General features: G+C 50.1%; 1 protein-coding gene across 1 annotated transcript in view; it reads right to left on the bottom strand.

The window, feature by feature from the left end:
* LOC104516818 (protein unc-45 homolog B-like) overlaps positions 1-9,589 on the bottom strand; it is an 11,401-nt gene extending 1,812 nt beyond the window's left edge. The window contains 16 exon segments of the mRNA XM_010161271.1: positions 2-37; positions 145-258; positions 628-694; positions 1,166-1,293; positions 1,488-1,628; positions 2,061-2,202; positions 2,881-2,975; positions 3,384-3,684; positions 4,005-4,176; positions 5,011-5,181; positions 5,454-5,622; positions 6,828-6,995; positions 7,474-7,563; positions 8,117-8,292; positions 8,623-8,659; positions 9,428-9,589. Coding sequence (XP_010159573.1) covers positions 2-37; positions 145-258; positions 628-694; positions 1,166-1,293; positions 1,488-1,628; positions 2,061-2,202; positions 2,881-2,975; positions 3,384-3,684; positions 4,005-4,176; positions 5,011-5,181; positions 5,454-5,622; positions 6,828-6,995; positions 7,474-7,563; positions 8,117-8,292; positions 8,623-8,659; positions 9,428-9,589 — 2,169 coding nt within the window.
* Between the last annotated feature and the right edge of the window lie 1,391 nt (positions 9,590-10,980).

Raw genomic sequence — 10,980 nt, 5'->3', positions numbered from 1 at the left:
TCAGCAGGCTGACAAGGGGCCTCACCACCTCGTACACCTTAGAAGAGAAGGCATGTCACTGTTTTTCCAGCTCTCAGATCATGGCAATATTAACTTGCTAAAGGAATTACCAATATTTTTTTATTATTTGTATTTTAAACTTACCCTTTCCCCTGGGAATGCTATGTCTGGATTGGAGATAGCAGCAATTTTTGCCAGAGCATGAGAAGCCTTGATCTTGCCAACTTCTGTGCCTTCCACAGCCAGAGGTATCAGGGCCTAGTGACACACAGGAAAGCATTCAATGCCTCTGAGAAGATTTACAGGATTGCCTTAATATACTAAGTTTATAAAATAAGTTTACAATATCCTAAAACTGTGGCTCTTGAAGAAATGGGTCTGGATGGTAGCCCACAGGCTTTTGTTCTCAAATAGGCACCACAGCAGAGCTTGTAGCTCTCATGTAGTTGTTTAAAGAAGATTGATTCTCTGGATGCTTGCAGAGAAAGAATTGGAGCGTCCTAACGCCAGGGGCTCACCGAAACATCTCATGTTTTTCTGCCACATTGCCTCACTGTAGACACACTGCAGGCTCCCAGCAGACATTAAATGCACGTCAGGTTGGGCTGCAAACATTAAAGTAATCACCTTTCCACCACCTTGAGCAACAACGGTCCCGCGGTCCTTGGGGTCTTCACACAAGGCAAGAAACACCCTGCAGAAGCACAGCACCACTTAGTGAAACAGCCACGCAGGAGGGCAATAACCCACGTTAAACCTCATGGAAGGGGGCTAAGGTTTTTCAGAGGTGCCAGATCCACTGGGTAAATTCCAGATGTTTAACCCACTGCCCACAGCACTCTAGGAAGAAGCAGTAAATGGCACAGTAAAGTTTCCAGGCCTGAAAGACAAACCCTATTCCAGCCAAAACCAGCACAGAGGACTAGAAGTTCAAAATGCATCCTAGCAAGGCAGCCCTGTAAGCCAGCTTCAAGGTCAGAATGTGGATTTTCATGACGTTGCTTAAGAAGAGCTTTGATTTTAAATCTTTTCTCCACCTCCCTTTCACGTTGCCCCCATAGGCAGAATGCACCACCCCACTAAGCAAGGAGCCAGCCCAGACACCCATCTCAGTAGCATGCAGGCTGGCCAGTGCTCCCAGCTCCCACGACAGCAATGAAGGCACCTGGCGATGAGCTCCTTGCTCTGGTCCGTCAGTATGGCACTGTCTGCCTTCACCATGCAGGCCAAGGCAGAGACGACACCGGCTTTCAGCAACCGCTTCACCCGCTTCACCACAAAATCCTTCTTGTCCTGAAGGGGGGACATTGGAAAGGGATTAGCCCCTTAGGACTTGCCATCCTGCTGGTGACAGCCAAGCCTGGTTGGAGAGCAAAGCAATTTCAGCCTCAGACATGGGAGAGCTGAGGTCTGAGACAATGGATACACCAAAGAAACTCTTCAGACCCAAGCATCTCCTCCCAGCTCCCCGGCTGCAGACAACCTACCTTCGGATGTTCCTCAGGCACATGCTGCTTGGAGAACTTTGCCAGTTGCACCAGCTCTGGGACCAGCTCCTTGGTATCGTAGCTGTTGGTACAGTTCACCAGCGCAGAAGCCACAGAATACAAGATAGTTTTGTCACTTGTCTGCACAGAAAAATAGAAGCTTATGTGAGGGTGAGAAGGACACGGCAAGGAAACAGGTCCCTTAGGACTGCCGCTGTGGTGTGTTCTTAAGCTCATCCCCAGCTTTATAGCCCACAGCAGGGAAAACACAAAGTTTTTATGGTCAAACAGGCTGTTTGACATCATCAGATGCTGTAAACACCTCTATGACTTTGGTTTTCATGCAGTTGCTGACAGTAGAGATAAGAGCAATCTTTCTCAGCCTTGGGAGAAGATGAGGATGATAACAACCTTGAGGTGTCTCCATGGCACAGGCAAAACTGACATTTTGCTAAACTAGAAGTGAGGGGTCGGGGTCACAGCTCCTCCTGCCTGGGAAGATAGTGTTGGGCTGGGGAGCTGGGACAACTTGATGCTACCAGAGGAATGAGGGAACAAGGTAACGAGAGAGACCTTGGCTAATTCAAACATAGCTTGCAGGGCTGGCTCATCTTCAACAAAGTCATCTTTCACATCTGCATCGAGGGTTAGATACGCCAGCCCTTCCACAGCCCATTTCCTGGTGCGGGTGTCAATGCTGGTGTTACACAACCATCTGGAAAAGAGAAAAATATCCACATTTCTGTCTTGGCAACCAGGACTCATTTCTCTGGGACAAGAGGGAGAAAAAACAGATATTGTGGTGGTTTCAGGCCCAAACATGCACTCGAGTTCTGCTGCAGCTCCTAAGGACTGTGGATGTTTCCCTTGATACAGGCCCTTCCTTCTATGGCCCAGCTTGAGGGATCTAAATGCTGCAGGGGAAGACAGACCAGGAGAGCTACTCAGCACTGCTTTGCCTTCACCACCACATGAAACATGTGATGCCCTGCTATCTGGTGCCAGCAGCAATGATCACCAATTCAGTCACTCCCTAACCTCATCCCACCTCCTTGGTTAGTCCATCTGGTAAATTCACCTTCGAAAGGTTCTTGTGCACATTCCAAATAGTGCTCGGTTAGGCTGTACCATTCTGGTAAAGAGGGAGGCACCGTGTCTGGCGTCTCATATGGGAAGCGAGTGAGGGAGAAGGCTTATCTGGATAGAGGCAGGAGGAACATATGGTTGATGGAGAACAGAACTCCAGGTCCCAGCACAATGGCTCTGGGGACACTGTTAGCTGTCAGGCAGCAACAGTAAGTGAGGGCAATGTGTGGGCAGGATCTCTGGAGAAAGGAGTGTGTTGAATTTTGCAAAGTATGGAACAACGGAAGAAAAAAGTAAAATTACTCACTTTCGGCACTGCTTGGCTAACTTCTCAGTGGAGCCCTCAGCAAACTGACGCAGACCATAATCTGTACCTCCTGCTGAGCCCAGCTTGCAGAGACCCTGAGGAGAATGAAGAGGATACCCCAGTGTGAAAGGGTCATTAACCCTCTAGTATTGCTGCCCCAAATCAGCCTAATCCCATATCTAAAGTTTGAAGTCAGGTCTAACAAAAAGCAAGCATTCTAATCGTTCAGTTGATCATTCAGCTTGTAGCACAGCAAAGCGAAGTTTTGTGTTCTTAGGGAATGTCTTTAATGGAAAATTAATCAGTTTTGCCTTCAAAGTTACCAGTAATCCATGTGGTCTCCTGGTCTGCCATCTCCCCCTCCTTGTAGGGGAAGGCACCATAAAGCATTCCCCAGCTGAGGTGAGTGAACCCAACATGTTCTCAGGATCTCCTCCCCTCCAAAGTCTGGGGTTAAGCTGGTGCATGTGGCAGGTGATAGAGGCAGGGGCTGCCATCCTTACCACCAGTGCTCGGATTTTGATCTTCTCATTCTTGGTCTTCTTGTAGATCTCTTTCAGGAGCGCCACCCCATTGGAGATGATGAAGGTGGCCCGGCTTAGCTTGGTGGAGGCATGGATAAGGGCTTCCACTGCCACCAGCTGGTCGATCTCCCTCTCGGACCCACACAGGGCCACCATCATCTCCATGACTCCCTTCATGCCAAGAAGCTTGTTGCCTAAGTCAAAGGGCCCTTGCAGAATTCCAGACACCATCTGGATGGCATGGAGTGTTTTATCCATGTTCTGTGGGTCAACTTTGCTCCTGCATGGGATAAAGGGAGTCAGCATGTGGAACAGCAGTTGCTTACAGTTCTCATTCCCTTGGGCAGGGAATACCCTCCCTCAGATCAGGAACTTATATAGGGACACCACTGAGCCCAAATTCACGGAAAGGCTGTGATCAGCAGGGAGGAGCACAACACGAGGATCCCAGCTGACAGATCCAGCAGGACCTCAGGCAAATCATTATCTCCCAGGGCCTCAATTTGGCATCAAAGTGGCTTACAAGAGCCTCATCTCGTTCCTAAGACTGCTCCTGCACCTCTGGGCCAGCTCAGCCCCCGTAAGCCAGCCCCAACTCACTTGATGTACTCCTCGCAGATCACTCGGTAGTTGTCACGCTCCGGGTCGCAGCGCAGGTCATCGTAGAGTTTATTTAGGAGGACGGAGGCTGTCAGCTGTGTGTTCTCTGTCAGCGGCAGGCAGTCAGGCATCTCAGGAATCTGGCCCACCACTTTCAGTATCTTTTTTAAGCCTGGAAACAATGGAGTGATACAGCTGTTAAAGGGGAGAGGGTCTGTACAAAATTAAAAATCCTATTCATTGGTTTCTTGCAATGAAATAGCCAGCTTGGACAGTTTTCAATTACTTAGCGGCCTACCCACATAAGCCTTAAACAAAGAAAGCACTCATTTACTGGTCAGGAGCTTCTGCTGGTGACATTACAGGTTTGTAGCATCAAGCTTTTACCCAGCTCTCAGAGTAAGATAAGCAAAATGGTGCATTTGGTTCCCGTCCGGATCAGTTATTTTTGTTGGGAGGCATTAAACCTACTGATCTCCAAGGCTGGAGGCTTTGACCGCAGAAAAGTCAGTGACTTACAAGTGATTCTGGGTGTCTTAATGCTCCTTTTGCTACTGTTATTAAATAACTTCCACCAAAATGGTAACACACACACACACCAGAATCGGTATAAAAACACACCCCACACAAATTCCTCACCCCTTCCAGTTTTAGAAATGACCACTTTAAGCATCCAGCAAGCTCAGCAGGTGCCCATCTCATTCTGTCTAAGCTAGACAATTTATCCAAGCCAAATCCTCCTAACATTAGCAAATGCATTGGAATAAACTAACTGGAGAAGTTAAGTGCGTCCTTTAGAAAATTCTTGTTCTCATGCAGTTTTTTTCGCTTAACCTTAAAACTCTTTCCTGCTAATAAGTCTAACTTTGCTGCAGGATTTCATGCACCAAAAAAAAAGCCAGAGAGGATTAATTTGATAGAGAGGATCAGTTCCACAGGTGTTCAGGCAAGAATACACAACTCCAGAGCTCCCAAACCAGAACAAGGATGGAACGGAAGGACTCACCATTGTCGATGACAAAGGTGGTCCTGCTGTTGTCATGGTCTTTCAGGTCCTTCCTCGGTATGTTCTTGTTAAGGAGGTTGAGAGCTCGGTCTCGTCCCTGCCCAGATACGTTCTTACTGACCAGCATATCCAGCAAACGCATTGTGATCATCCTCAAATCTCTTTTAGTATCTACACAGAAGCAGGGCAGTAGCAGCCAGTTACAAAAGAAAATCTTTGGAAGCTGGCAAACCTAGTGAAAACTGTTCAAAGCCATTGCATGGCTGGAACATAAGTATTTAACACCATGAAGACAAGAGCTGTGTGTGAGTTATCCTGCACAGCTGAAGGGTAAAGTCCCCATTTCACCAAAGAACAAGGAATAAGGTGGACATCCCAGGAGAAAAGCCCTCCCTGCTCGCCCCGCTTCTCCTCTGGCAAGACCACCCGGTCATGCATGTTACCTAGCACTACAGCCTCCTCCTTCCCGTGATGCTCCTCCTTCCCCTGGCCCAGCAAGCAGTCAGTGATGGTCTGCAGAAGGCTGCAGACAGCCAGGGAGATTTCTTCATTGTCTACTGACATCCACATACAAATGCGGTCGATGCCCAGGTAATGGAGAATGGCAGTGGCCTGGCTCCAGAGAGGAGAGAGCAGGGCAGCCGTTAGCAAAGGGTACCAGCCTTTCCTTCCTGCACGCTTTGGAAAGGTCAGCCTCAGCTTGTACAAAGAAAGTATTTTTCTGGGTGAATCCCAAGTCAGTGCAAGGCAGAGTTTTGCTCTTCATCCTTATTTTCACTTATTATAAGAGAATTTAACAAAAATTGCCTTATTTTACCTAAAATCTAGAGTTGCCAGTGATGCAACAGCCTATTTCCAAGGAGGATGTTGAGATGAGCATGGCTGGGTTTGGAAGAGGCCCTCACACAAGGCTGTTAACAGAGAGGCCGTTTGGTGCCAGAAGCCTGTCCTGGCTCTGAGCAAACCCAGTGCCCTGCACAGCCTGTCCCCATGAGCGGTGGCACTGCAGTAATTCAAGGAGGCATGCTCAGAAACACACTGACCTAGCGGGCTTTGCAGAACAGCCTTTTTGCACATGACAACAGCTAATCCTTCAGAAACAGAAAATAGGTGTCCGCAGCACTGGATTTTTATCCAGTAGATTTTAATTTTTCTTGGGCTACAGTTCCCCATGCGCCTTTGCATCATTACGCTGACACGCATGTTCATTTTGCACAAGTTCATCTTCTGCTTCCAACCACGTAACACAGCCAGGGCTTCCTATGACCTGTTCTACACTGTAACACAACTGTCTCGGTGTAGGGTAAGATATTAGCTGGCCCAGAGACCTCTGTGAGTTGCCTTGGGTCCCTTCCCAGGAACCTTAACTTTCTTGTAGGCCCTCTCTGCTTTCCTTCATCTAAGCTTTGGACAAAACTTTCCCAAAGTTAGTTATTTGTTGCATTTCTGACACCTATGATGAAGGATGTGGATTTGATCCAGCCATGCTCACCACCACCTAGGTGGTAACAACTTGGTGTAAGTTTACTTCACCAGCACACAGGAAGGCACCATAGGGAGCACATAGAGCTTTGACCCCAGAGATCAGGAGCACAGTAACAGGGGCACTTTCAATAGTGTGTCTTAACCCCACTTGCATAATTATTTGTATTTTTCCCCTCAGAATTTAAAATTTCGTTTGTAAGATTTCATCTTTTCCTGCAAGAACCAGAAAAAAAGAGAAGAAATCCCCACTGCTCACAAACGTCATGAACTATTGCAATTTCCCACTTTCCCAGGTGCCATGCAGTGAATGTCTTGAGCACCCAGTTACTTACCCGAGCCTTATGTCCTGTACACATGCCTGAAAGCGTCCTCACGGCTGCCAGGATCAGCTCAGCATTTTTGGTTTCTATCAACTGCAGCAGCAAGCTGATCCCATTGTTCTGGAAAATCCTCTCCGCACCTGCTTCTTCCCTCCCCAGGACTATGAGGTTGTTGGCAGCCTGGGTGGGAGACAGAAGAACCAGAGGTCAGTGGCACAGCCCTGCTAGCAGCCTCCAAAACACCTTGTGCAGCTCTGGGATGTCCCAGTGGGAGCTGTGGGGTGGCCATCTCCTGATAGATGAAGGAGACCAGCTCTGACCCCACCAGTTTCTCCAGGAACACCAGGGGACTGGCTTCCCTCTGCCCAAGAAAAGTGGGTCACTGCATGGAGGGAAACAGGGGGAAGGTGGCAGAGAAGTCCAGCCTGATCCCACCTTTGGTGTTTTGGGAGTTTGCTCCACCTTCCCACAGAACAAGTTTGATGCCTCTTAGGGGCATTTCTCCTCTCAGTTGTCTCTCTGAGCGCAGTTCATTTCCCAGCTCCACACCTCATCCTCCATCCAGAGAGGCAGGGAAGGGAACACAGCCTTCTGCTCCTCGGTGTGGCCTCTCACATTACACAGCAATTTGTCCTGTCAAGTCCAGGACAGTTCTCACCTTTTCTCGCTTTTCTTTCTCGCTGTTCTCATCCAGCAGGATTTCAAACATCTTCTGCACCCTCGAGTCCGTGGAGAACTGGATGTGCAGCTGTGCCAACAGAGAGGGGTATCAGACAGAGAAAACTGAGGGGCAATTTTCCTTTATCACTTCAAGGACACCACACACCCCCAAACCACAGACACTCTGAGCTGAGTAACAAAACGGGTGTCACTTCCCAGAGAGCACCGATTACCCACCTCAGACTCACTGGCGTGGGCAGAGCCTGGCCTCAGCCACCATCTCTGAGACCTCACAGTATCTCGTGATGCAGGGACTTCACAGCAGCACCCACGCAGAGGTGACTAAGTCAGTGTGATGGCTGCCAGACACAGTCCAAAGCTGGTCCAGTGCCTTGCCAAAACCTTACCAAGACATGCAGGACCAGGCCAGCCTCAGGCATGAGCTGCTATGCTGCTTAATTTAAGCATTCAACCTGATCCTCGAATTTATGTGCATCAAGTATGAACTTCCAGTTGATCGAGCCTATTTATCCCCTGATATTGTTATACGAGTTTCTAGTATGACCAACAATCCACCAGAGTAACCTGGAGCAAGGACTTCCCACACCTGGTCTGTGAACCTGGGATACCCCAGTGTGTACCTTCTCCTGGATGTTGGCCCCCAGCCGCCTCAGTGTCTCCTGGAAGTTTTTGTTGCGGGGTTCGATGGTGGCACATTTCTGAGCATCTTTGAACGCTTGGTCCAATTTCCCCAATTTTTCCAGAGCTTGGCTGCGCCGGTACAAGGCTTTGATATCCGAAGCATTGATGTCAATAGCTGGGAAAGTGATCCAAAACACCAGGCATCAGAGTTTGCCTCTTGGAAATCGCCCGTGTAAACTGTGATTTGCTTTACAGTGACTGCAGCTCCTTGAAAGGCAGTTGTTATTAACATGGCGAGTGAACTGGTACCTGATTAGCACCGAATGCACCAACACAGCAAATTGGTACGTCTTCTTTTGAATGTCCTCCATTAATTTCCTCGTGGCCTCAGCACTTGGGTGCATCAAGGAGTAAGACCACAGTGCCCCAAAAGCAGATGTGAGAACAGGCTGGAGCCAACATACCCAGAAACATACCTCCTTTCCCAAAACAGCCCCCTTCTTACCTCTAGACGCATCTGAGGCTGCCTTGGCATATTCCTCCTGTTAAAGCAGAACGGAGAGATTTGTTAGCAGTGGAATAGCAGGGCACATGCCCATCACTGATGCACAGTGATCTCTCTGTTCCTGTTTACTAACAGGACACCCCAGTGAAGCCAGAAGCAGCCCACAGAAAGGAAGATGGGGCTTAGGGACCTTTTCATCACTGATGGAAGGGAAGAGGAAAAGGTCTGTGATGCAGGTGAGACGACATATGCTGCTGCAGCAGCAGATCGCGGGCAGTGAAGGAAGAGAGGATGCTCGCCACAGCCTATCTGCAGCTTGTTCTGAGTTGGTGTCACTTTGGGATTAGTGAAAATTCAGGAACACGCAAGCAATCAGCTGAAATCCCACCGCAGGTTGCTACAAGCTGTCTGCGGGGAGCTGGGACAGTTTTGGTACAGATTCCAAGAACTTTTTTTTGTTTTGTTAATTATCTGCACCTGCTTCTCCTGTGCTGGGAAAAACAGCAAGAGTGATGCCTCTGCACTCCAGAGCTCTCTGCTAAGCATGGAGCAGGCTGGCTGCCAAAACCATTTGCTTCAGAGTGATTAAGTGGGACGATCTCTGACCTGAACCGGTGTGCTCAGCCCCATCAGGATTGAAGCAGGGAGGCAGCTTTACAGCTCCAGGACAAGCCCAGAACAAACAATTTCAGCCCAGTTTGCAAACATCCTATTTAATAAAAGGACAAACCACACAGTCCACAGGTGGTGAGCACCCTTCTTCTCCCCTCGAGCACTGCCCAGGCAAGCTGGGAGCTTTTCTTACCTTTTTCAGGAAACACGCTGCCCTGTTCCTGTAGAGCACTGCCTGCAGTGCCTTGTCCTTGTTGAGCTTTATGGCTTGAGTGTAGCTTTGCACAGCTTTCTCATAGTTGCCTGCCTGAAAATATTTATTGCCCTCCTCTTTCAGCTGGATGGGATCCTCCATCTGGAGAGCTGTAAGGAAAAACATCAATTTGTGTCCCATTTTCAGCTGCTTGCGTCACCGGGGTCGCCTCTCTACTTCACCAAGATGAACTTCACCATGAGACATATAATTAACACACTCATTAACAAAAGCACCTTACCAGGCTGAAGGGTTTGGAAGATGAAGACCTAAATTGCTCCTTGAGGTTTTGCAGAAGCTTTTCCCACTGCTGTAGATCCTTAGGAATCAATTAATAAGGGAAAGAACAACAACCAAAAAAGAAGAATTAAAGTTCGTCAGCACCACCGAGGGTCTGTGTGGCTCAGGAAGGAGCTCGCCTCCCGCTCCAAGTTTGGGCAGGACCTGGCAGCTCTGCTGCCTGTCAGCGTCACCTGTCACCCCAGCCTGTCCCCCTCCTCCTCATATAGTGCCTGGGGAAGGCTGGGAGCCAGGGCCCCTGCAGCCAGCCCGGCTCGGGGGGGCACCTGCGTGCGAGTGGGCAGCAGCTCTCTGTGGCGGGAAGGGATCCTCTCCCACGCCTGGGCAAAACCCAGCTCCCCTCTACCTGCAGAGCTGCACGGGCTGTGGGGAGTGGGAATGGGGGGGTTCGTGTGAAAAAAAGCCCACAGCTGGGATGGCTGACCCCCATCACAGTGCTCAGACCCTTCTCCCTTTCTATTTAGGGAAGCATGAGACAGCTGAGCATCGGGGACAAGTGGCTCCGTGCCAGCAGCTGCGGCAGCACCCAGCACCTTCCAGAACACCCTGGGACAGAAAGCCGACTTGCACCCAGCGCTGCCGCCTCCTCACGGGACCTTGGGAAGCCGACACCCCTGGAAAACCCACCCGTGTCTGGCACTGCCACCTCCCCTCGTCTGGCAGCCCACCAGCCCAGGCTAACACGGGTGTCGGTAGCACAGCACGCTGGTCCACTGTTGTGAGGAGTCTCTGGCCTCCAGCGACACCAGTACGCAGAGCAGCACTGCGCTCCGCAAGAGCTGAGCCTTTCAAACCCCCTGCTTCCCAGCAAATTCAGTCAGGATCTCAACTCCTCTCCCTCAAAACACAGGCCTTGCCTCCCTGGGTATACTGACGAGCATCCCAACTATGAAGTAAATGGGAAACTGGCGATAGGGATCGGGAAACAGCCATGGGGAGCACACTGGGACAGGGCCAAGGCAAAAGAGCAGTTGTCCTTCATACTGGTGATGTGTGTTGGGGGTCGCACCCAGCAGGAGCTGGCCTGACTGCTCTGTTCGCCCTGCACCGCCAAGCACTGCTGGGTCCCGGTGTCGGGGCAGGAGGCGATCACAAAGCCAAGTCCCACGGCCCGCACGGCAGCTGCCGGCAGCTCAGGCACCTTCTCCTGCTCGGGAGCGGGCCCGAGGCCCACCCCCGGGGGTGTGAGAGGC

The sequence above is a fragment of the Eurypyga helias genome, unplaced genomic scaffold (genome assembly GCF_000690775.1).
Source record: "Eurypyga helias isolate BGI_N326 unplaced genomic scaffold, ASM69077v1 scaffold30371, whole genome shotgun sequence".
Taxonomy (NCBI): Eukaryota; Metazoa; Chordata; class Aves; order Eurypygiformes; family Eurypygidae; genus Eurypyga; species Eurypyga helias.
Note: the sequence above shows the minus strand (reverse complement) of the source record. Positions and strands in the feature narration are given on the sequence as shown.